This window comes from Fundulus heteroclitus, chromosome 12, assembly GCF_011125445.2.
Source record: "Fundulus heteroclitus isolate FHET01 chromosome 12, MU-UCD_Fhet_4.1, whole genome shotgun sequence".
In the NCBI taxonomy this organism is placed as follows: Eukaryota; Metazoa; Chordata; class Actinopteri; order Cyprinodontiformes; family Fundulidae; genus Fundulus; species Fundulus heteroclitus.
This window is the reverse complement of record NC_046372.1, coordinates 12287172-12315171: the sequence shown is the minus strand read 5'-3', so window position 1 is coordinate 12315171 and position 28000 is coordinate 12287172. Positions and strand designations below refer to the sequence as shown.

Genomic DNA, 28000 nt, shown 5'->3' with positions numbered 1-28000 from the left:
AACATTTTTCTTCAGTTATCAACAGACTTTATTTCAGAAAAATACAAAAGAAGATTGTATGCAGCTAAATGCAAGTCCTTTATGGCACATTTTAAGAAATAATGATGTCAGGAAAAAGACAAGGATGACAACATCGGGACATTAGATTAACAACAGTGTTGGAACAAAGTGGGGACATTTACTCTGCTAACAAATGGAGGGAGATTACATAAAGTTTAATAATGCATCTAATGTGTTTCTTTTTAAAGAAGTAAAAGTAGGCAGTATGTTGGAAGAAGAGCACATGTAGTGTACAAAGAGAGATTTACCCGTTAAGTGGCAAAACAGGAGCAAATAAGCACACGCGAGGAAAACTTGATATGTTTTCAGTTTGGCACTAACATCTAGGCATAAGATAAATAAAGGCACGTGGCATGATTCTCAGGTGGGATAGTCTCTATATTAATTCATGGTGAGGCATCAGATTTTACTGTTAAATATACAGATAGTAAAGTTCAGCTGAACTCATCGTTCTGGACAGATGTGCTCTGTTGAGGACGAAGCAAAGAGAAAGTGAAGAGCTGCAGCCACTCCGTCAAAAAGCATGAAGGACGCGGATGGAAAACAGGGCAAACAATCTTTTAAAACAAGGTTAAAACCTCCAGAAAATGGTAGCAAAACGAACAGAAACTGGTGCTATAATTTATGTAAACGTAAGTGATGGCAACGTCTCTTAGTACCGATTTCGACTGCAGTTTGACAGACACCAAAAACGTAAGGTTAATTAACGGATAAACGTTCACGATTATCACCGCTTACTGATTTCTTTTTATTAAATTTCGAGGTTGAAAAGGATAAAAACTAAACAGTGCAGCCTTCCAGGCGGCTGGTGGATGGATGCTAAGATGGGAACAAAAAGAGGAAGCAGTCGCGTGCAGGCGACGATGACGACGCTCCTGGTGGGTTTGTGAGAGCGGGAGGGCAGCTGGAGGGCTTTCTGTGCTGGAAACGCGCCGCAGGAGAGCTTCCCTTCAGCTCCGACCCGCTCACTCGTCAGATTTCATCTTCATCTGGGCCTGCATCTGAGCGAGCATCTCCTGCATGCGCCTCAGCTACAGAGAGAAAAACAACGTGAATTATCATGAAAACAAAATGGGCAAATGACAACAAAATGCTAGGATGATATTTTTTTTCATCTTTGAAACATTCAATTAACGTGAAGAAATTAAAAATCTGAGCGGGATGAAAAGTTTTATGTTTCTGACATTAGAAAACGTAAAATAGAGACTGCTGCTACTTTAGGGTTTACCTGGTTTAATATGTTTACTTTCAAATACTAAATGTGGAGGAATTTCAGAAAGATATTTAAATGTGAATAAAAGACAACTACTGTCTAATTAATGTTGAAAGATTGTTAGTAATTAGTACAAAAAATGGGTTTTTAAACATCTGTTGCCATCTTGTGGCTTTAAATGTTATGTTCACACAATACGTTTTCTTTCTGTTTGTTTTAGTTTGTCTTGGAAAATAAATCTTAAATGAAACTTTGTCTTGTTTTCTTTTTTGGCCAAAATCTGAGATAAAGGCATTTTTTGATTATGTTTGGTTATTGTTAATAAAGCAGAGACTACTGCAAAAATTATTTCAACTAAACCTTTTATGTTTTAGTCATGTTTGCAGCTAAACCATTGGATTTTTTTATTTTCCGACTAGGCAGGGTTTTCCTTCATCTCACATTTCATTTATAAACATACTGTCTAAATCATTTTGTGTTTTTCTTCTCACCGCGTTTTATTTCTGAGTTTTACCATTACCACTCATCTATAAATCAGCGCCTCTGTGTAGACAGTAGCTTGCTACCATTGACTTATTTCATGGTTGCAACCACAAATTTCTACATATATATTAGGATTTTATAATAATCAGAGCATAATAGTAAAGTGGAAGGAAAATTATACATATGTATAGTAGTGCCACCTTTCAATGCAGTTATAGCTGACATGTCAATTACCGTTGCCCTTCTGGAGACTTAATTTTTCACAGTTTTGCTTTGCAAATAGTTCAACCTGAGTCAGATTGGATGGAAAACCTCTGTAAACATTAGGACTTGTCACAGATTCTTAATTGGATTTACCAATTAATGTTTTAGACTATGGACCGTGGTTCTTTTTAAAAGGCCAGTAAACTTTTATAAGAAGACTGACACATTGCTTTGACACTTTGACTTGAAATCTAATTTGTGAGAAATCCAAGGAAAATAAGGGATGTACGCAGGGTTGCCATTAAAAGTTAGTGTTTAAAAACACTAAAATGAACTACTTTACCTGTTTAAATAAAGGTTCAATAATATAATACATGGATGTCAATATTGAATTATAGTAATTATTTGTAGAATTTCTGAAAGGTACACAGAAGCTGCACTAAACATTTAAGCTAGTTGTGCTGCATAGTGTGCTAGCGTTTTGACATCACTGTTTGTCTTACTTCCTCCATTATGAACAAATATAAATTCACCGCTGATCAGAGCTTTTTTTTAAATATTCTTCCTCTCTGCTCCTCCTTTTCCCTTTGGCTCGCTCTCTCTTTCTTTGTGTGCCTCTGCGCTGCTGTGACAGCCTGAGGTTGACGGGGTGTCTGTCCTTAGTCTGGGAGCTTCAGCGGGGCAACCCAACTTGACTTTTATAAAAATCGGATAAAGATTAAGGGTGCCACGGCCCTTTTTATGACAGATGTGTGCAGATGTGAGCCTTAGAACAGCACGGTTTTGTCGACAAGACTCAATGCATAGCAGTGGTGTCTGTGTGAGCGTTCTATGTCACGGTCTATAGAGGCGAAAAGACTGAATCTCCTCTCAAGTATACTGCAGCATCTAACAGCTTTAATCTGTTTGATTTTGAGCGCTACTAGCAACAATAATAGTTATAATCTGCAAACTATGATTCCAAATAATGGAACAATCCACATTTATGTACCGTGGATGAACTGACCCGGTTAACTGGAAGCAACTGACTGTAAACACAGCTGCTGAATCAGATCCACACTTATCAGTACATCACTCTTTAAAGGAACTTTCTTAAACTTACCCATTAGTTTTGGTCAGTGAGGTTTTTGAGAACAGAGGAAGTCACTGTCGTGGTATTTTCCTCCCACCCAAACAGTTACAACATGTAAACAAATCTACCCCTGTCCCTCTCAGCTAACGACTCGGTGTTACTGAGGTCATTTCCACCATAAAACTTTGCGCGGACTTTCAGTGAGGAAGTGATGACACATCCTGGACTCTGATTGAGCCCCACCTGCTCTCTACGGTGCAACACCAACAGGCCAATCAAGAGCAATCAGGAGACAGGCTACGGTCTAATGACACGCAGGCTCTACAGCCTATGAGGTAAACAATGCTAACAGAGAATTAAAAACAACTTTTAAATACAACGCTGTGACACAGACAAGGAGTCACAGGTGGACCAGGAAGAAGGCGGCCCGTAAAGGTGACGTGTGAGTCTGAGATAGATTTTCATAAATGGTATCAGTATGAAACCAAAGCAGAGAGAACAGAGAGCAGAGGTTTTGTTGTGTTTTTACCTCCAGCTCTTTCTGTAGCAGAATCTGGTCCTTATCCACCACATCCTCATCCACAGCTCTGCAGAGAAAACAACAAAATGCATGAAAATAAAAAAAATGGATAAAACAAGTGAAGCTTTTATCGTTGATTTAAAAAAGCAACTCACCTGCCGGCCCTCTTCAGCCTCTCAGATCGGAAGTTCTCATAATGCAGATCCTGAGTTACTTCCTGGAGGTCTTGCATGTGAGTCCTAAAACAACCAAACGAACAATCAGACAGTCGACCACCAGAGGGCAGTAGAGCTCTGCTTTAAACTTTATTGCAGAGGGCCTCTCCAAACAACAGACAAAAAAAAGGTTCTACTAAAGTTTTCAGACCTTACCCTAAAAAAATCCTATAAGCTAAGGGGTTTCATTACCAATGAGACTCACACAAGCATGGTGCGGAGTTTCAGAAAGTCATTGTGCTCTGGATTTTCCACCTCTACTACTCCCCACGGGTAAAGACGGCCACGGATCTTCTTCCCTTTCACCTCAATCAGCTGGTTGGACCCGATCACAGCGAAGGGGATGCTTGCCTGCAAAACGCAGTTAAATGTCAGCGGGTGGAATAAAGCGGGAGAACCTGCTAGTGAAGCAGCAGTCATGAGCTGTTTGTTATCCTCCCACCTTCAGCACCCTGGTCTGCTCCTTGAACTCCTCGTCTTCATCAGAGTCGGCGTCAGGCAGCTGGTAGATTTTGATCCCGTGCTCGGCGATTTCATCGAGGATCTGATAGGAGTTAGAAAAGGAAAGCACAGAGTGAGGCTGAGGCACCGTGACCCTGAACCGTGCCGCTGCTGGAGAACCAGCTGGAACCGGGAAGCGGTGACACCGCAGTTTATACCAGAACCCAGGAAGAGCTCTTCTACGGCTTCTATTAGCCCTGAAGTTAATGTGTCGTGTCTAATATTTTTCTTTTTTTAGTAGAATTTTCCTTGTCGGATTTTTTTTTTTGTTTGCTTGTTTGGCCACATATGTCAGGAGAGTTTGAGTATTCAATGCATGCAGATGTTATTGCTGCCAAATACACCGATTTCTGCCCGGACTCCTAGAATAAAAATTACTTTATCAAGGATAATAACCACAGACTGTTTTTTTATCTTAGTTGTTCACTGTGTTTAGCTAATGCTCATGATACAAATGGAGGTAAACGCTGTTAAAAGGCTTTATAGCAAGACACATACAGTGCCTTGCAGAAATGCTCACCTAACTTTAACTTCTTCACATTTTGTTCCTTTAAAACCACAAACCTCGACTTATTTTGTTGGGATTTTATGTGACAGAATAACACAAAGTTGTGCATAAAAGTGAACTGAAGGAGAAATTAGAAATTGTGTGGCACGTGTGTTCATTCAAAACGGTACAAAACCTTTTGCTACGACTAAAGCTGCCAGTCTTTTGGGGCTGGTGTCTACCAGCTTTGCTAATCTGCAGACTGAATTTTTTTGCACCATTCTTCTTCACAAAATAGCTAAAACTCAGTCAAGATGACAAGAGTTGGTGACCGTCAACATCAAGATTTGCAACAGATATTTTGTTGGATTTAGGACTGAAGATTCTTTGATTTAATCCATCCATTGTAGCGATAACCGCATATTTAGGGTCTGCTAGAAGGTGAACCTCTGCCTTAATCTTAAATCATTTGCAGCTTTAAACAGGTGTTCTTCCAGGATTTAACTGTACTGTGCTCCATTTATCTTCCCAGTACCGCCGAGCAAATGTCCTGATTTAAAATAAAAAGAAGCATCAGTGTTACAACAGTCCTACAAAAGGCAGAACACATAATTCTTCACATCACCCCCTTCATAGTGAATTTGAGCTATTACCTTTGGGGAGGAGATTCAGTCGTCCCAAATCAAGAACAAACAGATGGAAAAACTTTTTTACAAGCCAGGCCATCATTCAGATAAATAAAATGGCTTTGTTGTTCAGTCTGTTTTAATTGATAATTGTACATGGATGTTTATAAGATAAGATAAGCTTTATTGATCTCACAATGGAGAAATTCACTTGTCCCATCGGCTCAATAGTCAAAAGTCAGAAGAAGGTGCCAAAGTAGGTAAGTAGAATCAGTTAGATACAGTTATACAGCTATATACAATTATATACACGTCTATGTATAAATAGGTTATTGTTATTGATTTTATTGTTGCTGAATTCATTGTGTGATTGTTTCTGTGTTGTCCGTTTCCTTGTCCCACCTGGCTGTAAGGAGAATTTCCCTAAGGCGACACAATAAAGTGGTTCTGGAGATTATGTTTGTGGCGATGTGCAGTTTTTCTCTAAATCAGTGAATATGATACGCATTTTGGTCTCATCTGTCCAGAGCTCCTTCTTCCACATATTTGCTGTGAATCCTTCATGGGTTTCTTTTAAAAACAGCTTTATTCTTGCCACTCTTTCCATAAAGGGCAGATTTGTGGAGTGCAGGACAAATAACTGTCCTGTCAGCAGATCCTCCCACCTGAGCTGCTCTGCAGCTCCTCTAGAGTGACCATGGAGCTATTTGCTGCTCTTCTGGTTAACGTTATCCCTCCTCGGCTTGTCGGCTTTGGTTGACGTCTGTGTCTCGGTGTGTTAGCAGCTTTGCCGTGCTCTGTCCTTTTCTAGTGAGATGCTGAAAACCTGAGACATTCTTTCACAACCTGATCCTGCTTTAAACTTCTCTACATCTTCATTCCTGCCCCGTCTGCAGTGTTTCTTGGTGTTCAGGATTCTGTTTGTTCACTGACGTCATCTACCAAAGCCCCGCGGCCTTCACAGAACATCTGGATTCATGAAAATAAATTACAAACAGATGGACTCTGTTAACTCTATGAGGGCAGTTGGTTGTGAGGGATTTGATCTGAGGGTTTCTGGGTAAAGGGGCTGAATAGGTTCTTAGTTTTCAAATATTTTGAAAAAGCACGTATCCTCATCCCTTCACCTTACAATTAGGCACCACCGTGTGTGTGTGTGTGTGTGTGTGTGTGTGTGTGTGTGTGTGTGTGTGTGTGTGTGTGTGTGTGTGTGTGTGTGTCTGTAACATAAAATCCCATTAAAGCACATTTCAGTTCGTAGGTATAAGGCGACGAAACGTAAAACAGTTCAAGGGGTAGGGCTGGGCGATAATTCAATAACGATATATATCGACCGATAGATGTTTATCGATGATAGAAAAAAAAGGGTCAATAAAAGGTTTAATAGAATAAAAGTTTTCCTTCCTTTTACATTCTAGCCTATCATGTAGGTTAATATTACAGTCATTACATCCTCACAACCAAACCCAGGAACCAAGCTCTGTCCCCTTCAAAGAGTTCAGTGAGCACATGTTATTTTTTTCTTTTTTTAAAACTTGCAGGTTTGGTAAAAAGTTGGTTGAATAAAGGGTTGAGTTTGAATTCAGTGTTTGTGTGTTTATCTAATAATACGTCACTAAGCAACAGCATAAAATGGCCAGGGCTGCACTTAAAATATATGTTTTGAATTAGTTGATAATTATCGATATCGATCAATATAATTTCTATTTTATCGATAAGCTTCTTTTCTATTTCGTCCCGGCCTATCGAGGGGTATGAAAACTTTTGCAAGGCATTGCAGGAGAAACAGAAATCTGTTCATATTGTATAGATGTAATAACAGCTTCAGCTTTCACTCACTGGGTTTAATGACTCTATAGTAATTTCAAGGTTTGCGTAAGTGCCTGTTGTTGCAGCAACAGATTTAATTAAGGTTCAGCCGTGGAGGGAAAAAAGGCATAAGAGCTACGAAGCAGACAGGTGAAATAACATCATGCGCGTGGATTCAAGCTCTGAATAAGCACGAAAAAAAAAAAAGAAAAAAGCCTGCTCCCCTCCTTTCTTCTTCTCTGACCGGTAAAGAAACAAATTAAAAACAAAGGAGCTTTCTTCTGCGCTACCACGGGGACAGACGTTAGTATTTATTATTCTAAACATCAAAGCTGCTTTTTTCTTTTGTTTTCTCAAGAGCAGAATATTCATATTCACAATGTAGTTTTTGTGTAACGGTGCCAGAAAATGCCAAGTGTTGTTTTTAGGGGGGACTTTCATGTGCTGTCGTATATAATGGGACAGTAATGAGTCAGCCGGGAGACGGGGAAGTGAGCGCAGGTTCGCCTGCTGGAGTCCGTGTTGTGGCGGTCGGCTTGTTTTCTCAGCGAGCTCTGGACGCTGTGTGAGCGCGCGCGTGTGTTGGGCATTGTTGTGGTGCAGACCTGAAAAACAAACAAGCTTTGTAGGAATCGGAGGAGAGCGTGACACCGGACCTGAGCCTCCTTCCCCCCCCAGGCTCCTGTACTCAAACAGCGATGTACAGAAGCGGAGTACATGGTGGCTGGATAAACATAAAATGCTGGGGCAGAACGCTAAGAATTTAGGGAAACTGTACGCTCACGGGGGGAAAAAAATAAACACGCAATACAATGACAGGAAAAAAAAATGAGGCACACAACAAATCGAGACCGTCAAGTGAAAAAAAAGGTGACGCATTCAGATCGGACGTGGTAAAAATGGGAAAACTCAAACTGCGCACCGACAGAAAAGCAGTTAAAACGTGAATGGGACCGAAGGAAACGACTAATAAATCACTAAAAGGCTTCGCTGGGGCATTCCTGGAACACAATTTTGTAGCCTGTCATCATCTGTTTGCAGCCCCTCCTAATCCAAAATGTCTGTTTACCTGAATTATTCCGCTCCGTAACGTGTGCTTAAGCCAGCCTGACACCTGTAATCAGGATCTCTCACGGATCAGGAGATGCCAAAATCACCGCCTGCTGCAAATCCCTGTTGTCTCCTGCCGATTTACACTACACAATGTAGGCCTTAATTCCTAATGTTACACCAGACTCTCCCTAAGCGAGCTGTATATTTTAGTTGGCACATGCATGCTGGCAGTGGAAGCCATTTTGATTTTTATGACCATCCTGTTGGGCTATGACCAACACCCACCCCTTTAATGTTGTTATGGTTGGCTGTCCACATCCACTCGGCGCTGTCAACGTGACGTATCAACTATTCTACTCACAGGGTTCCTGCACATTTTTCATGCTCACAGTCCCTCGTCTTCACTTTTAAATATCAACTACTAATGTTCACCACGAATGTATGCCAAATATTTCTACAGACTTTATGTATGAAACATGAAATATCAACAAAATGCCAGGAAGGGATGTAGGGGAGGCACGTAGAAGGAACGACTGAATGGACAAAAGAAAAAGAAAAAACAACAGAGCGAAAGGATAGACGGACATAAGGGGAGGGAAGGTAACGCATAGAGAACAGAGGTAGGACACAAGGAAAGAAGGAAAGGAGAGAATGAAGGGGGAAAGAAGTGAGAAAGAAAGAGATTTTTTGAGATTTTAACAAAACTAACAATTTCAAGAAATAAAAACAGAAATAATACTTGTAAAAAAAAAATGAAAAATTAAAAAGGCCAAAATGAGAAGATTGTTAAATGGTAACGCTCCTTGGTCTGACATGCTGCATAAAATCCCCCCCAAAAAAAACAAAGAAATCAAGAAAGAAAGAATATTTAGGCGGTGAAAATACTGAAATCAAATTCGAAATTTTTCCAGACTGTGTAGGAACATTCCCACAATATGCAGCAGTGGAACCAAATAATTATCACTTTTTTTTGGCTCACGTTGAGGCATTTCATCATGTCGGGTACTTGTGATAAGTCTCAGGGTGTGGACTAATGCTCGACAGCAAGAAAACGGGCCAGGAATTCAAAAAATGGCCTAAGTCATAGAAAACATGGATTTATACTGAAAAGCGAGGATCAGACTGACCTAGAAATAGCGGCATTAAAAATACCGCAGTGGTAACGTGTGGCCCAAATATAGCAGTACCTGCAGGTCTATACATAGATATAATTACACAGGGGGATGCGGTGGGAGAGCAATCTTTCTGCAACGGCAGAGAAGTTTAGACCAAAACCTCCAATCATAACAAGGTGCAGACCCGTCATTAAAGGGATTAAGATTTTCACCGCATCAGCCTGGCATGGGAGCAATGTTTTTATGATTTATTCGTTTTCACGCGCAGACCCACAAAAACAAGTGACTCAAACACCTGCTAAGCAACCCTCGGCGGTAAACTGCGGAGGAACGGGAGCGCTGCGAACACATTCACAGCTGCACGGTTTTCTCAGGTGCCTCTGGAGGAAAGGGCTGATTCTCCACGGGGTTGGCATGTTGCGTGTGTCCATTAAACTCAAAGTGCAACAATACTTGGAAGTGTACGAAAGCATTCCAAGAAAATCAACAATGCGCGCACAGGAGGGGGGGGGGGGGGAAACAGCAAGACAAAACAATTAAAGTGCCTCTTAGTACTAATCTACCTAGATTTGAAAAGAGAATCGGAGGCTTGCAGGAAGCGGGCTGTGAAGACACTTTGACGTAATGTTTATGTAAGCGACCAGCTCCCTGCCAGCTTCGGCAGACCGACCGCGGGAATGAAACGGCCGGTAATAAGCATATCTGATCAGCTTCAGGCCTCGATTTGCTTTGAGAGAACGTCTAAACCCCTGAAAAATTCTGTCTCTGCTCACAAGCGACCCTTTATTATTACCATTTCCTGCTAAATAAGGATCGGTTTGTTTCCAGTCTCATTTATGAAATCTGTGCGTTAATTAAACTGAGAAAGAGAACAGTGTTTTAACGCGAGGAACAACTAATGATGGAGTAACTGGTGGGACACTGCTTGGTATGGGGTTGAGGGACAGGGGCCCTGTTATTCCAAGGCTGAGGCATTTATTAAAGGAAAATCCCTCCACTTTGATTGCTCTGTGGTCCTAATAACATTCCAGTAGATGCAAACAGCTGCTTGCTGTGTACCTTACAAACCTACAGCGCCTTGCACAAGAATTCATCCCCTCTGAACTGTTTCACATCCTGCCACGTTACAACCTCAAACACCAATGTACTTCTCCCAACTCCTGTCACTTAAAACCAAAGTCCAACTGATTGCAAAATCCCAGGACATCCGCTCATGAAGATACATCAGGCTCGCTTTCTGTCCAAATTTAAATTTAAAATTTAAAAAAGGAAAACCTTGACATATATTTTAAGCCTTTAAAGTGTCCAGTACGAACAGCTGATTAAACACAACAAAGAGAAAGCTACAAACAAACCATAGAACAGTTTGTAAATAAATAACACCATTAAAGTTTAAAAGAAACTTTACAAGTAAAAAACTGCGCAGAAAAGAAAAGCTATGTTTATATGCACAAAATTTCACCATCAGATTAAAATTTACTAGGATTAAATAATCGAATTGCATCGTTTTTATGGGCGCACTATTAATTAATCCGATCATAACGTGCGTGTTTATGCACCGGACTTCAGAATAGAAACACTCTGACATGCAGTTATCAAATTCCCCTAAAAAAAAAAAAGCCCAAAGAACAAGAATAAGAAGTACTTCCATCTTTACTATTTTTTTGTAATTTAGCAAGCAAAGCAGTATCATACGAATTTGTTTGTCTTCCGAGCGCCCAGGCTGGACTTGAGGCAGGTTCTAATTACGGTTAAAAAAGTTACTGAGTAAGCAACAGTTTTGAGCTCTTTTACTTTTTTTCGAACAGAAAGGTTGTATCAGGACCCCGACAGTTTTAGACATAGACAGCTTTTATTGTCATTTTGTATGCACAAAGTGCGTACAGAACAAAATTTCGTTTGCATACAGCTTGAAAAATCACAGTAAATTGCACTAATTTCAGGATAAGGATGCAGCAGCGATTTATGTAAACAATTGAAATGTAAACAATTGCTTCCTGACGTATTTCTGCCACTCGCCATCATGGAAATACGTCACGTTTACGTCGGGCGCACATGTGCACTCAGGTCAGTTTGCCACATTTGGAATAACTTGATCCTGACAAGTGTTAACATTCACGTTGATCAGATTATTAATTGGCATAAACAACCCCTCATTCAGATTACAATTTCATTCCGATTGAGCTTAATCCGATCATCATATTCCGATTGGCTTGTTTACACGACGCATTTATAGTCCGATCGGCCCTTTATTCCGATTACTGTTGTCCATGTAAACGTAGCTAGAGTTAAAAAAAGAAACATTTTTTATCTCAGATGCTTAATTTCAGCTGATAAAGGTCTGATAAAGGAAAAAGTAACACTAGCCCATTCTTCTTTCCTTTGAAAACTTAATTTGCTAACCTCAAAGATACATGGGAGCAAAAGGCTTGTCTCTAGTCGTCTTTCTGCAGCACGCAGAGAGCCTGATGGGGCTGAGGGAGCCCCAACAATACGCCGACTACACAGGGGGATCGAGGGATTTAGACTTCTTACAGAACCTCGTTAAAAGAAAAACACACACTTTCACATTCTCCAACCCGCAGCCAACTGCTGCTTCACTTTGTTAACTACTATAATCTGGCGTCAGGGGTAAAAAGAAAAAAAGAAAGAAAAAGAAACGGTGCCCATCTCCAGCAGTCATTGGGCGAGAGGCGGGGTACACCCTGGACAGGTCACAAGTCCATCAAAGGGCTCAATTATGGCATACGAGGAAAAACTTATTTGTAATTAAAAAACTGCAATCAGGAGCAGCAGGCCCTCTTCCTGCTGTATCCATGAGCAGAAGAAATGGGGAGGAAGTCAAACAGCCATGGTTACATGAAGGTATCACATGAGTAACACACACACACACACACACACACACACACACACACACACACACTGCTATTGTCTGAGCAAAGTATTTGTACAGTTAAGACCACCCACCTCTGCTCTGATCAAAGAGCACAGATACCAGAGCCATTCATGTGATCTGGTGTTTCAGTGAAACTTAAAGGGGGAGCCGTGTGAACACAGGAATTCAACCACACATCTAGATTTTTTTTTTTTTTTTTTTAAACAGGTCTAAGCGTTTCACTTATAAATATAACAAATATACCTGACTCCTTAGCCGGAGTGCCCTACAGCACTTTCTCAGAACAGAGGACCATGTGTAAGTAAGAGAGTTGTTGGCTTCATAAGGGAAAGCAGATATTTATTGTTTTAAAATCAGCAGAGATGTGAAGCACGCCCGGGCACAATGACCGCAGGAGAGCAGGAAAATAAATACACCCGCGTGTTTGAAACACTCACAGGAAAAAGGCCAAGCACAGGAGCGAGGACGCACACAGAATGAAGTCATTCCTGCTCGACTTTTAATCCCAACTTCAAGCGAGTGTACACGCTGTGCTGAAAGCTAACTGAAGAGTGAAAATGCAGTTTTAAAAATGTCTATAAACGCCAGATACGGATACAACTCAATAACTTACTTCAGTAATTCAATCCGACTAGTGAAACTCCTGTTTTATAGATTTATTACACAGAGGGACATAGTTTAAGCATCTAATTCTGTTAATTTTATTAAATATAGATTACAGCTAATGAGGAACCAACATTATGTGTCCCAGAATATTATCAGTTTTTTTGGGGCCAAATATTGGGTGTATTTACTGTAAGATTCAAGGAAATATAGTTTTCTTACTCTTACAAATACTTGTTTTGTTTTTGGTCTTATGTAATATTCACATATCTTAAAAATTATATTTTGGGTTTTTTGCTGTAAGTAATAATAATCAAAGAAAAGTATTGCTCTGTGTAATAAATCAATGTAATACATGTGCCTAAACATTTGATTTAAATAACTGAATCAACGGCACTTTTTTCAGTGATATCTCAATGACACCTCTAAAGGACACAGGTCACAATCCATACAGTTTTTTTTAACAGTGAATTCCCAATCAGCATGTTATCACAATTTCTCCACATAAAAGAATAGTTATTAAAGAAAAACAGAGAATTCAAGCAAAATAACTTTCTGAATAGATTTTGGAACAGGACTAAGTACACTTTGCCCCAAGCCAGTTTACAAAAACAAAGAACACATTTTAATTTAGAAGATAAATGCCCTTTACATCTCTACTACAAAAACTGCACTTTTACATAGAAGGGATGCAACAGTAAATAAGAGAAGCATCATTATTATTGTGAGCAAATTCATCAAAATAATGAAATACTTTTTCATTATTCATGTTATAATTGCTATTATTATTAGTAGCAGTATTGATAATATTATAGCTACAAATGCTTCATTTACTAGAAAATACAGGCGTCTAGTTTCTCCTGGCTCTGTAAACCCTTTAAAGGGTAATGAATGTTTTCTTTTTCTTCAGGATTGTTTTGTTTGGTGGATTTCTTCAAACCATAAAAAAATAACAGGTAGTTACAATATTTTTGAGACAAATTTATGCACCGCTGACACAAAGATTGTTTATTCTAAGGTGATTCTGTTGTAACTGAGCTCATTTTTACAAAAACTTATCAATTTACTGTCCACCAAGCTTTTTGGGGGCAGGGGATCAGACACATATGACAGGCACGTTGGTGCTCAGCTCAAACCAGACAACTTTATTTGTTGCTCACCTTAAAATTCCAGTCTAAACCAGTCATGTGCTTTCCTCTTGGTAAAAACAAGCCCAGTACCGTTTGAGACTAAAGCCCCATACAGGATATGACTTTAGGTTTCCAGACTGAGAGGATCAGCCTCCTTGGGGCAACTTATGAACCAGGACCACAGCAACCCCGGTGAAGGAAATTGGCATTAGATGGAAGGACAAAGTACGCAACCGTTATGTGAGGCAGTTCCAGGGGAGGAAAGACTGGGTGTGAGGAAAGCAGAATTAAGTGGGATGAGTGGTAAAAATGGATGGGAGAAATGTTCAACCCGTTCTTTGAGCCCGAGCTGTACTGGGCGGCAGGTTGAGTCTTCTCAATGGAAAAGTTTTGACACATTAGAGGAAACTCATATTGTTCCATACAAGCCGTTTCCCCTCATAATGAGAGAATGGACAAGCATTGAGGAAAGCACAGGGGAGCCGGGATTTATTATGAGAAAAATGGCTCCAAACTGTGAGAAAGTGCCGGCTAAAAAACACAAACTAATAAATTGTGAGGGCAAAACCCTCAACGTTATCAATCATCCGAGGCTTTCTGCTTTCTGGCAGCTTCTTGGCTCCTGGAGGTCTAACCTCAAAGGAAGGTCTGGCGTCCTTCATTGTATAGAAGTGCCTGCGGAGAATTGGCCACGTATAGCACAGAGCCACTTCAGCTAATCTGATCGAACCTAATAATACATAAACCAGTTCTTCCTAAAGACACTTAATAAAGATAAATGTATAAGCTTTACAGCGAGACTGATTGCTTGCATGTGTGCTGGAAACAAAAGTAAGAGAAAAAGATTCCCTGAAAAGGGGAATACATGTAAAAATTTCTTCTATTCTTTAGAAATTTTTTTTTTTTTAGATGTGCTGAAAACACATTGGACTGCACAAACGCATTTTGGCAGCATACTTTTTTATATGAAATGAGTTTAAAATAAAAGTTGTACGTGCCCAAACTGCAACCCAACAGCAGATAAAAAGAAGAATCTGTTCCCCTTCAGAGACACGGTGTCGTTACTAAATGGAGATTTGTTAATTAACCCTCTAGATTTCCTGGCAATAATGGTTTTCCAAGAAACTTCCAATCAGTGGAAAGACTTAAGATAAAGTGCGTATTTAGACAAGAAAACAGGATAAAAACATTTATCTGTTTGTGCAGATAACAGCAAAGAAAATGGTTTGTTAATTCCTAGGTGGTATGGTTTTCTGAGAAAGCATGTGAGGATTTCCTAGAAGGTTTTGTCCAACTCTCTAGCTAATTGCTACTTGGTATACAATGGGAAATGTCTGTTAGGGGAACATTTAGTGGAGCATGTGGACAAACCGATGGACAGATAGGGTCGTGGACAGCAAGGCTGTGAAAACCTGGAGAAATACCGCAGCATTTTAATTTGTGCTGCTACCGGCTACATGTTTATAACAAAAAAAAAAAAAAGAAAACAACAACCTTAGGTTTAGCTTAAAGACAAATGGCACGTCCGACTCATAATCAGGACACGTGACCTGCTCCAAGCTGGCAAGCTTGGGCTTTTCTCTGGGACTCTGTGGTGACAGGAAACAGGGATTGTTAATGTTAAGTGCCAAAGGAACACTTAAAAGGTCTAGGAAGGTCACTGCAAAGAACAACGCCAAAGACTGGAATCATACTATAAAGTCATGTTAAGACTACAAAAAGATGGATTTCTGTTTAAAACTTTTAAAACGGCTCCCACTGGTGAAAAATGCTTGATATGTGTGATTACTAAGTCCATGCCTTTTGATACGCTCACAAACATTCCCCTTGTCTTAAAAACAAAACAAAAAACCTACATTTTCATGCCAAATGTGAGACTTTCTGATGGACCTTGATGCGACATCAGGGTTTTTAAAGCAAGATGGCTATAGAAATGTAGGAAAAACAAACAAGCAGCTTTGAGAGAACAGAGCACAGAGAACAAAGTAGTCAGCCGCCTACTTTGACGCCTACGAGGCTACAGGCTCCGAGACCTGAATGAGAAGTTGGTGGGAGGTCTGTGTATGAAGGGAAGGTGGACAGAAAGGCTGACGTTCAATAAAAAGGGCGTAAAGTTGGCTAAGAATAAAACTGACTTTGGGTAAAACCCCTTTATTATGACCAGATGTGTTTTAACTAGCTGTCCACCGTCGCCATATACTTGCTCAGGAGGAATTGTTGTAATCGATCAAACTGGATGGGCTTCCTGGCATTAAAACGTTTTTTTTTTTAAGTTAGCATTTAATGGCCAACTGGATTTGATACAGCCCTATAAGTAGGCTTATTATGGACTGTATATAACCTAATTACACTGTATTATAAGCTCGGTGGGCCGAATCACTTTTTTATACATCAGTAACAGTAATACCAAAGATGATGTATAGTAGAGTTGTCAAAATAATATTTTAATAAAATTTTTCAATACAAGCAATACTAAAAATTAATTATTCAAAGACACCGATTTGAATAATCTATATAAACTGACCGATTCACATCTGCTCAAACTGTTTCGTTTGTTGACTCGCATGCACACCTTACCCAAAGACATGAGCTGCTGCGCCAACATGCGGAGAATAGCTAGAAAAAACATGTGGCCCTCTTTAAAGACAAGAAAAACACAGAAGCGTTGTTCGAAGAAACTTTCCCAGGCAGACAGACAAGGAAAAAGAAATGCTGAACAGTGCTGCATGCTAAGCTAGCATTAGCATAACATTTGAGCTGCGCAGCAACAGGGCACACAACGCTCCGACACCCACCTCCTTACTGATACTACCGCCTGGCTTTGTCAGTTTTCTGGAGGAAACCCCAGGATTTAATTTAACTGAGTTTGATCCGATATGACTGGATATGAAATGGACTCAGTTGTCCTGTAGAGAGCCATGAAACGACAGTTGATGCTATATGACTAAAACTGAACCAGCATGATAACCCGTGCACCAAAGCCAACCCGATATGGCAAACCTCTTTCTTCATCACACATAATGCAACAGAGGCATGTTGTGCAACTGCAGTCACTGTCGTACTTAAAACACAATCTGCAACTGCAAATTATCAAGATATTTGAATAATTCAAGGAATTGTGTTAGCCCCATTTATAAGCCACTTTTAAATAAGTAATGCAACCACTGCTTGTCACCTCTGAGTGACTTATGTAAGGACCAAGGCACGGGGGATTAGAGGTAACCCTGTTATGCCCCTGAGACAGTAAGGGTTCATGACAAAGCCAAGTTGATGAGTAGGAACGAAGAGAAGAACCAGCTTGAGCAACCCTTCACTATAAACAAATATTGCTGGCTTGGCAATGGCGCGTTCATTTATGTAAGTACACTGTAGGACTGCGCCAGTCTGAGAGGCTGGTCAACTCATAAAAGTTGGAAGAAACTTGCAAAATGAAAATGTCTTGTAGGAAGGGCTAAAAAAGCAGGAAAGCCTGCTAACTCGTAATACATATGTGAGGTTATGGTCTGAAAACACTCCTAAGTGTCCATAAAATAAGGTGTTACTACGTCCTTCCCCCTTTGGACATGCAGGCAGTCAGGCAGACACCTGGGTCTGCTCCAATAGGAAGTATCTGGAACGACTTAACACTGGATGATATGTGTCTCATCGATGTTATATACAACACTCTTTATACCCCTGTTCCTCCTCCAGTTTCCTCTCATTTATTGCCCCTCCCTGAACTTTTAAACAATCTGTTGGTGTCATGAAAAACAAAAAAAGGTCATACATCACTGTAATTACACGGGGAAGCACACGTTTGCTCTTAAAACAAACATAAAGATGCCTGACGCACCGAGATTCCAGTCAGCGTGGATGAAAGATTAAGGTCTCGGCAAAATATTGTTATTACTTTGTTAAATCGGTTTATACATCTAATGGATAGACCTTTCATCTGCAGGTGGGCTGAAAAAAAATAAAAGATCCAAAAGAAATGCAGCAAAGCTTTTATCTTAAAAGGTGCATAGCCACGTTATTTGACTTTTCTTTATTTACACATCAGTAGCTCACTCTGATTATCACATCCTGCTGGCGTGTTAGTTGTTATTTTGGTGTTTTATGCTTTTTTTCACTCAGTTTGTTAGTAAATAAAGCCTTTCGTGTTTATTTATGATTTTAAAGGAAGTACGTCAGTGCGCATGCGCAGCAGGTGTTAAAACAAGGAAGCGGCTAACGGCTATTAGCATGTCCCAGCAAAACAATGAAGAAAGGTCCAAGATCAAGTGAAGAAAAAGAAAAAAACGCAGAAAAATATGATTCCAAGAGGGAAATGCCTGGAATGTCTCTGGGAATACAGCCTGAACGTTGGTGTTCACTAAAGCGGACGCTAAACCTGCCGATTGCTCAGATGTGACCGCAGAGTTGACTGATGTGAGTAAATGTTCTGATATGGGCTCTTAGAGTTTTAGTAGATCTGTTTAATTAATAACGGTTAGTCTTTGATCACGCCGAGCTGCCGCTTTACTGTGAGGCATTGCAGAGGGCCAGGCTTGGTACGGCATTATTTAATTATGATTTATTAATTAAGCAACCGGAATTATGATAGTTCTGCGATACTGACGCTAGATGGCGCCATGTCTGTTTATATCTGCTAATCGTGCCCGCAGCTGGTGCTATTTTTATCCACAAAAAGGACCATCAAAACATTATCAGGATGGAGGCTTGGTGCCTTATTTCATCATGAGCAAATGTTTTTGGTCTTTTTTTAAGCATATAATGTGGCTATTCACCTTTAATGTCTGCTTAAAAGGAGAAAGCACGTTTAACAAGAAGGTAGAGTCATATGTAAAAGAGTGAATGTGTGACGTTTATCAAACTCACCCTCCTCTTCAGACGATCCCGCTCCCTCAGTGTGAGCGTATCAGCCTTTGCGATGACTGGAACGATGTTGACTTTGCTGTGGATGGCCTTCATGAACTCCACATCCAGAGGCTTTAGACTGGGAGAAAGAAGAGACGACAAAAACTAAGCGAAGAAGACCCAAAAAAAGAGGAAGTTGACAGGAGAAAGACTCATAAAACCTACAGCAAAAGTAGAACTAGATGATTAGAGGAAGCTTGTTTCACAAAACTTTAAAAAATGCAGTTTAGCCAGCAGAAGCTTAAGAAACAAAAACAGGACTCTCAACTCCGGAAGTTCTGTCTTAGCAGTATTAAACATGAACAATGCTACCGAGAGGCATTAATCTATACTGTCCATGCATGTTTACAATAATATAACCAAAATCTATCTTATTATTCGTGTTTATAAAACAATGTCTGAGTTATTTTTACCCGTGTCCAAATGGCGAAATGAAATAAAAGCAGCAGTGCACCCTGTTGTCCACTATGTGCCTTCGGTTCAGCCCACTTTCGTCATGTAGGTATCGCTCAAATTGATTGTCAATGTACTCGATGATGGTCTTGAAGCTGATGTTACAAAAAAGAGACAAAGTTAAATACTCTTTAAAAACAAAAACATTTAATTTAGAATAAGAAGAAAGTAAAGGAAGCAGAGACAGTAGTATCAAATATTTCTATGAATGACAGACTGAACATTCAAAAGGCCTTTCACACTTTTTTAATGCACCATGGCCACACCAGCTTTATACACATTACACACCACCGAACATACTCAAAACACATTACACATTTTTAAGGAAAGTTATGTAAAGAAGAAGAAAAGAATGATAATCTCAAAGTTATTCTAACCAGGGGTGGAAATTTATATCTTTCCCACTTGCCACAGTGGCCAGTGGAAAAATAACTGTACCAGCCACTCATACATTTTTGCCAACCATAATTTTTCTTTTTTGTGTATCAAATCATATGAACTGTATAATTTATTTATTCTTAATCTTGTGGTCTATCACTCTTCCGTTATTTTTAAGAATGAGTTTGTAACTTCTTTTTCTAACTTATTATCTGTTGCTCTGGGTTTATTGTGTTTGTATGTTTTGGAGTTTGTGTCATCCATTGGGTCTGCAGCTCGATCAGCCGTTCGCACAGGCTGCCGACAGCTGGAAAGATTGACTGGCTGCTCTCATCAAAAACGAGCCAGAAGTGTAACTCGCACTTGACAATTCTCTTCAATTTCTCATTAAAATAAGTGTTTAACTTTAACATTTTTCATAAATGTATCCACATTTGGGCAGTGGCGAGTGCTAATTTCCACCCTCGGTTCTAACTCCTCAGAATTAGATCGGATATACCAGTCCTGGCTGTCGATGGCGTCGCCATAACCGGGGGTGTCGACCACAGTGAGTCTAAGCTTCACCCCTCTCTCCTCAATTTCAACAGTAGATGCCTCAATTTGGACTGTCCGCTCAATTTTCTCTGTCAGGTAAAAGCGAGAGATAAGAAAAAAGTTAGCACAGGCACAAAACCCAGGAGAAAACATTGAATTATAGTTAATACGAAATCTTCATACAATGATAAAAACTTTATTTCACCCCTATATTTGGCAAAAATGTGAAAATTGAGTGCCCCTATCACAAAGTCTAGATGTAGGCCTCTTAACAAGATAAATAAATAGGAATTCATTTCACAATCTCCAGCTTTAAGATAAAGTAATTGTGGAAATTGTGAATGTTTTATAACAAAACTGAACAGTGGATTGAAAAGCAACATTTAAAACTTGACTTCTTAAACAACCCGCCAGTTTTTAACAATGGCCGACATTTTATATTTACATCTAAAATCGTTACCCGACCTGGGAAGACATGGTCAATTGTTATTCAGTAAAACAAATCCTAATCTAACTTAGTCATAAGAAGGACTTGTCATTTTGAAGACCTCAACATTCCAAGCAGTCTTTTCTGGAGACTTAGCTGCAGACATTTCTTCCTTATTACAGAGTGCGTGTCTGTGAGCGTCAGCTCACGTTTTAGTGTGCATTAAATGAGCTTACCAGCAGCACCGGGGATGTAGCGTTCAGGGTAGAGATCGGTAAGGAACAGACTGTTTATAAGTGTGGATTTGCCCAAACCAGACTCTCCTAGCAGACAAAGAGGAGAAAAGTCATCATCTATTCTTTTTTATTTTTTTATTTGATCAGCATAAGGGTAACCACTCACCAACTACCATAAGGGTAAATTCAAAGCCTTTCTTCACAGATTTTCTGTGCACTTGGTTTGGGAGGTTTGCAAAACCCACATAGCCAGCTGAATCTGGAAACTGTAGAAAACAAACAAAAAATAGAAAACATCTTACATCTTTAATTTTGTTCGCGTGTTTTCTTATGGTTTACCAGTTTCACTCCAAAAACGGGTAATTTCTCCAGCTCTAAAGTCTGTGCAGGTGTGTTTTTTTTATGTGTGATTGCTAGTGAAGTATATCACTGAACCACAACAAGCAACAAAACCAAGTCAAGAAACACTGGAATTTAAAACAGGATATCCTTTTCAAATGCGTATCCAAGAATGTGTGAAAAACATCATCACCATAACAATCCACATGTGCTTCATTCATAAGCTCCCCTTATAATGTAAAGACCGCGAGCCTGTGTCCAGATCCTCACCTTTCCTTTTTCTCCAGACTGCGACATCACTGCTTTCTAAACAAGGTCTGATAAGCCTGCAGACAAAAACAAAAGATTTAGTGGAGCAGATGCCAAAGTGAAAATATCATATAGATTCTTTTCAACAGCATTTTTGGTAGCAATACATTTATGTGGCCAGAACAGGATTCAACCAAAAGCTCTTAATGAAGCTGAACGTTCTGCAGAATGGCAGCTGCCCTTATGTGCACCATTTACAGTCTTGAGCGCCCCGTGCACTTTTGACTCCAGACAGATGATGAAGGAACAAAAGTAATCGCTAAATCAGAAGCGTGGTGACTGAGCAGGAAGATCAGGGTTCATTTGATGAAAAACATTCTGGCTCTTGTGTGATAAGCAATAGAAGGAGGCGTGCTGTCACCCTGGAGATGCAGTTTGATCCTGGAAACACTGATTCAGAAACAGGCATCATGGAGACCTGAGCCCTGGCCATTGGTACACGACTAACCCAGTGCATGGACCCTGGGGGAGTAAAACCATGAGGTAAAATGTGCCGCATAGCAGTTTTGGGCCCCTTTTTGTAACTCCATAAAATGAGCAGCGGTCCTTGATACTGACAGGGTGGTTTCACCAAGGCTGATGGGAGAACAATGGATGTTTAGTCTCTTGGTTCCTGAAACCTTTCCGATATGGGGCAGCTCAGCTGAAGGAGAACACGTGTCTCCCCCTCGTCCACGGCTCAAGGTCAAGTGCTACAAAGCCACACCAATCATTTAGGGCGGCAAGGACCCCGCGAAGACAAGGACGTGACCCGGTCAACGCAGGAGGAAAGTGTTAGAGACTTCCCCAAGAAATACGAGCCCTTTAAGAGGAAATAACATGCCTGGCAGAATTATTTAGACTGTGTCTTGAGTTCAGCTGTCAGATGAGAAATCCGGCGTCGGTAACTGAATAAATGAAAACAAGACGTTTCAGTCTTGTGTTAGCAGCTTTAATAGTGCCTGGTCTAAGTGGTTTAGGTTAGCATTAATGTTGGATCACTGATTAATAAAAAAGAACCTGTAAATAAAACCAATGATGCTGCCTTTGATTGGTTTTGAAGATCAGATATGGGAGTTATTTCACACTAGGGTTGAGCACAGGTTCTAGTTGCACCTTGGAGAACTTGGTGGGACTTGCTAATTATTGTGACTAGATTACGTATTAATAGCAGTACAAGCTAATAATGTATTTCTTGCCAATCACCGGAATCAAGCAGGAAAGGAATGTGTCCACAGACGGATATCGTGCACTACTCTATTCATTCTGGGCAACAAGCTTCGTGCCCCGTGTGAGCATCTGCTGCTGTGTGACTCTCCACAACTGGCTAAATATTATGTAAAATACATAAAACACAAGCTAATCATTTATTGCACTCCAAAAAGTTCACTGCGATACACACTGATCTCGTTATGACGATATATCTTAATGTGTAGCCTAGTTCAAAGTGACTCCTGCAACTTTCAACAGTTTATATAAGAGGCAGCCATATTGAATCTGAAATCAAGTGCAATCAGGGACCTGAAAATTGCCTATAGTCATAGTCCAGACCTTGGTGGGGGAGGGACACATCTGTAACACATCTGCCTACATAACAGCTTTACATAAACTCTGAAAATCTACTACGATCTACTGCGATACGGACAAGTCGGTCTAATTCTGCCAAATCTGGGAAACATGAGCCTCTGAACATACAAAAACAAAATGTGTTAATCTCTTCTGAGTAAAATGAAAATTTTAGCCCTCTGGTGACATAGGAGACGTCGCCATTTTACATGAGCCATCACATAATCTGCATTGAATCTCGTGACTAACCTCCTGGTAATTCAACAAGCACCAGATAAGCTGACGGGCATTATTCCTGCCTTGGAACAAAGTGGTGGACACACCAGCAGACTGACTCGTGGCTCAGGGTAAGACCGGCCTAATCATTGGTTTCTAGCCTAAAAACACACATAATGCAATAATTAAGGTGTTTTCTTTTCTAATGGACGTGCGAGCTACAAAAGCAGGCCACACAGACGCATTCATGCGCATCAAACACATACACAGGCAGACCCCTAAAGTGTTGTTCCTCCTCGGGCTCTGTGGGAACCAGCATCAGTCCGACGGCCCATTAATTAAACTGTTCCAATACCGCGGCTGTAATCTCCCAAAGACAACACAACGGGACGGACAAGCGGGAGGCACACTTCAATAAGGCTTTCTACTAAAAGCCATTTAATTGGCCAGACCGCAGAAGAGCTTACGCACACAAACACACGGCTATCAACGGGTCATGCTTGTGGGAGATTAAACTGTTTGGATCATACTGGGGAAAATGCCCCTTCAGAAAAGGCAAACTTCTTGGTGTGTTTCACAAGTTTTCCAGTTGAATCATTAGCTGGCGAAAAACAATAAACTTCAGAACAGGTCTAACACTCCTAGTGGACCAATTCATCTTCTCCACAGGTGGTGTCAATCGTCTGCACATCAGCCCCTACTGGGATTAAAAAAAATTTTTTCCCACTTATTATTATAATACCTGAAAAAACAAAAAAATTACAACTAAAGTCTTGGTCAGCTAAAACAATAAACCTGGCAACAGGGCACAGTAAAAGTCCCCAGAACGACTGAATGTTATGAAACAGTCCGTGAAAGCAGAATGTTGTGATTATCAGCATCATATTAAAGAGATAATATCAGCTGTAAAATGTAATTTTCAGATTTACTTTGTATATTTTTCAACTGCATCTCCACTAGGGTTTTCACGATAGTGCAATTTCAAACTCAAATATGGATATCCAGGAAAATATCCGATACTCGATACCATTTTTGATACCACAGGGATACTTTTTTTCTTTTTTTTTTTTTACAAATAATTAAAAAAGGTATAAAAATATTTTAGTAACATAAAAACTGACCTATTTCAATCGCAACATTCAATTAAATTCTTCTATTAAATTTTATTTATATAGCACCAATTCTCAACATGTCATCTCAGGACACTTTACATGGAACGTGCTTTAAATAAGTGCAAACAAATGCTAAATAACCCAAATTTAACGTATGCCAATAGCCTGCTCGCCACAGCTAATCACACAACATTAATGCGCACCAACGGTCACACCTACATCAGTAATATATTTAACGTACTAAATTAAATTCTGAATGTAACTTTAATTTATTAACCTGTTGGATTTCATCATTAAGGTCAGGGGGTTGGTCCTTGAGTTGTTTGGCCAAGTTTGTTGTGCCGCTTGACTTCGTTGCCACCACTTAAAGCACTTTTTGCTCAAAGGCTTGTAAAGATCTTTGGGTTTCCCTTCTACGTTTGCCTCATATATAAAATATTTAGTATTGACGATAGCTTGCCAAATTAGTATTGTATCCGGACACAGCGTTTGAGTATGGATACTTTTGACAACCCTAATCTCTACTCATTTACCCGGTTTTTCGTTAAAAACACACTCGAAAAGGGTAGAAGACAGAAATAGGGACCTTCATGCATAAAGCAGAAGTGCTTAGTCCTTCATGCATTTTGCAATCAACGCAAATTGACTAGGAGAGAAATACTGAGGCTGCATCTTAAACAGAAAGGAAACCGCAGCGTTTTTACATGTGCAAACCCAGAAGGTCTGTGCCAGTATGTTGCCAATTAACTCAATGCACGAGTTTCTTCTTTTGATAAGGAATACAGCAAAAACCTCCAAACAGGTCAACTTTAATTTACTGACCTTCGTTACGCAACGCGTAAATATTAATGACCACCCAAACTCACTCACTGTGACCAAACTCAACAACTCAACTGCAATTTTATTCTTCCTTTTACATTTTTGATAATAGGAATAATATTGGTTTAAAGGAGATAATTTGGTTCAATGTAACCATATCTGGACAGCTTGGCTTTTTTGGAACAATTCAGCTATTTAATTCATGACAACAAGTTTGGTCTACCTCTTATTCTCTTATTCGTTTAGAGGGGAAGCTTGTTATTTTTGGGTTACTGGCTGTTTTTTCCAAGTTCTTTTACATTTATCCCAGTGAATTAGAGGTAGACCTGTGTGCAGCATCGTCAGTCAATAACAACTAGCTCACTTTGTCAACATGAATAATGCTTTGTTGTTGCATTTCACACCCCACCTCACAACAAGAGGAAACATCCTCTGGTAGTTTTGTGGAGTTAGACAGATGAGTGGCAAGCGGTGTTTTGGGAGATAAGGTCACAGGAAAGGGCAAAGGTCAGCGACCGGTTAAGCGAGCGTGATCACAGTTCTGAGACGTCGTTCGCCAGCAGGATACATTCCTTTGATATCAAACTTATCCGTCCAACTAAGCCGTTTTCTGCAGCAGGAGACAGCTGTGGACATTAGATTACAGTTCCCAAAATCAGTCTTTGTGCTTGAAGCTTGAAGTGCTTAGTAAGAATGGGAGTGGAACATGCATGTTGTCAGTGGGCCAAAAACACAAGCGGAGATGAATGATTATTCGCTAGTAGTGGCCTGCTGCCACATAACACAATTATTTGATTGTTTCCCCATTGTTACTGTCTGAAATTAAAATGTATTTGTTATTCAGACGCGGAACACAATAAAAAAGCTAAAGAACAACTGATAAAAGAAGCAGTTTTAGAGTTGAAATGTCACATAACATATAGGCTTAACATGAGTTTCTAGTACAGATTCAGGGATAAACCAGCTGGAGAGTGGAATCGGACAAATTTACGCTGCACCTGTCCTGACAGGCGATCGTACGGAATGAAGCATTTGATCTTTTTATGATTAGTAAACGCACCAAATATAAGCCCTGTCCATATAAGCCCTACCAGGTCGTGTTTACTAGATTAGAAAATATTGTTCATTGGGAAATCTCACAGTTAGACTTAGACAACTTTATTTGTCATTTTGTGTGCACAGAGTGCGTACAGAACGAAATTTCATTGCATACAGCTTGTAAATTGCAGTAAAATTAAATTACAGTATAAGGTGCAGCAGTGATTTAAAAGTAAACAATTGAAATGTAGACAATGCAGGAGAAGTCAGTTAATGCAAGGTCATTAGTCATTCCTTATTGCTAAACACTGGGAATAAGAGAAAATAAAATGAGAAATCTCCTGCATCCATACATGTAAAATAAATGACTAAAAATAAGATTTAAAAAAAACAATCGGAGAACACTGCAATTCCAGATGTACAACAAAATAATTTACTTTAATCGGTCTTGTGAATGAATAAATTATAGAAGCTGTTAACTGTAGTTATTTGTGTTTTGTATGTTTATTTTTGCACAATGAAACTTTTAAACTGTTTTTTTTTTTACTGTATTGATAGAGTTTATGTAATCCAGAATGAGACAGCCCTATAACTTTGCCTTGTTTTTGAAAGATAAATATTTTAATTTGCTATACATGTTTTATCATTTTATCAAGACATCACTTTTCAATTCATACAGGAAGGAAATTAAATTTTTTTCCCCCATTTATGGTACTTAGAGAGAAATTGGTAGCAAGTGAAAGCTTTACAAAAAGGTTTATCGGAATCTGGCCAAAAAAAAAAAAAATCTCTGATCGCCCCATTTCTATTTTTAGCAGTAAATTAGTTTAATGTTTATGGTAGTTTTTCAGAAAATGCTCAAGTCTCAAACCTCCCTACAGATGTCAACGAGTTTTCAATCCCATCATTCATAAAGCACATTTAAAAACAACCAGACAATATGACAATAAGTGAGTTCAAAGCAATCAAAAAAATTTATTTCTTGTAAAAATTAGTAAGGAATGAGAAGAATGTGTGTGGACGTGTGTAAAAGTGGTGAGGGGGAGAAATAGAATAAAGAGTAAATCTTATTAAACGTGTCTGAGGGCCTTTCAGTGTGTAACACTGATGTCCACCACACCCAGTTTATCACAAACACAAAGTTTACAGAACACCAGCTGGGACAAGGACACTGTTGCTTTCACATCTTGGCCAAACACATCATAAACTATTGAAAAACATTACAATCTCACACTTTAACACTACGTTTGATAAACATATTTAAGCGTAAAACAAATAGGTACCCGGGCTAACGTTACATGTCAAACTTTAGCATGCAACAGTTGTTACTTTAGCATGGCCACCAGTGTCGCGTTGCCAACTTGGTTTCCTCGGAGGCTTCAGCCAGCGAGCTCTTCTCCACCGACTGAGCTAAAGTTTTAAAACAATTTTACTTTTTAACGGGCGTACAGCGCCTTACCTGTACGTTACTCTGAGGTGTTGTTAATCAACCGGAGCCTTTTCCCTGTTGCTACCGTCCCAGCCCAGGAAGGGGAACCCGGAAACTCCTTCCCTGAGCCCGCCTTCCTCTCTAACCAAGAAGCTTCCGGTCAACGGCCGTCCCGTCGCGTAACTGACGCCATTACGGCTCAGCAGATCTAATCCTGACCGCTTCAAGACCCGGCACATTAGAGCCAATATGGCGATTAAAGTATTTTAGTTACTCTATGTG

At 39.8% G+C, this 28000-nt stretch overlaps 1 protein-coding gene across 1 annotated transcript; it reads right to left on the bottom strand.

Moving 5' to 3' along the window:
• Window positions 1-4: 4 nt before the first annotated feature.
• Window positions 5-27886, bottom strand: zgc:63587 (uncharacterized protein LOC393431 homolog). The gene is made up of 12 exons (XM_012856668.3): window positions 27749-27886; window positions 21521-21576; window positions 21078-21177; window positions 20912-20998; window positions 20214-20337; window positions 19297-19431; window positions 18845-18962; window positions 4210-4311; window positions 3973-4118; window positions 3708-3791; window positions 3562-3619; window positions 5-1091 (listed from the first exon to the last, which is right to left on the bottom strand). The coding sequence occupies exons 2-12, from the start codon at window positions 21545-21547 to the stop codon at window positions 1026-1028; spliced, it is 1047 nt and encodes a 348-aa protein (XP_012712122.1). The 5' UTR covers window positions 21548-21576; window positions 27749-27886; the 3' UTR covers window positions 5-1025.
• Window positions 27887-28000: the final 114 nt, after the last annotated feature.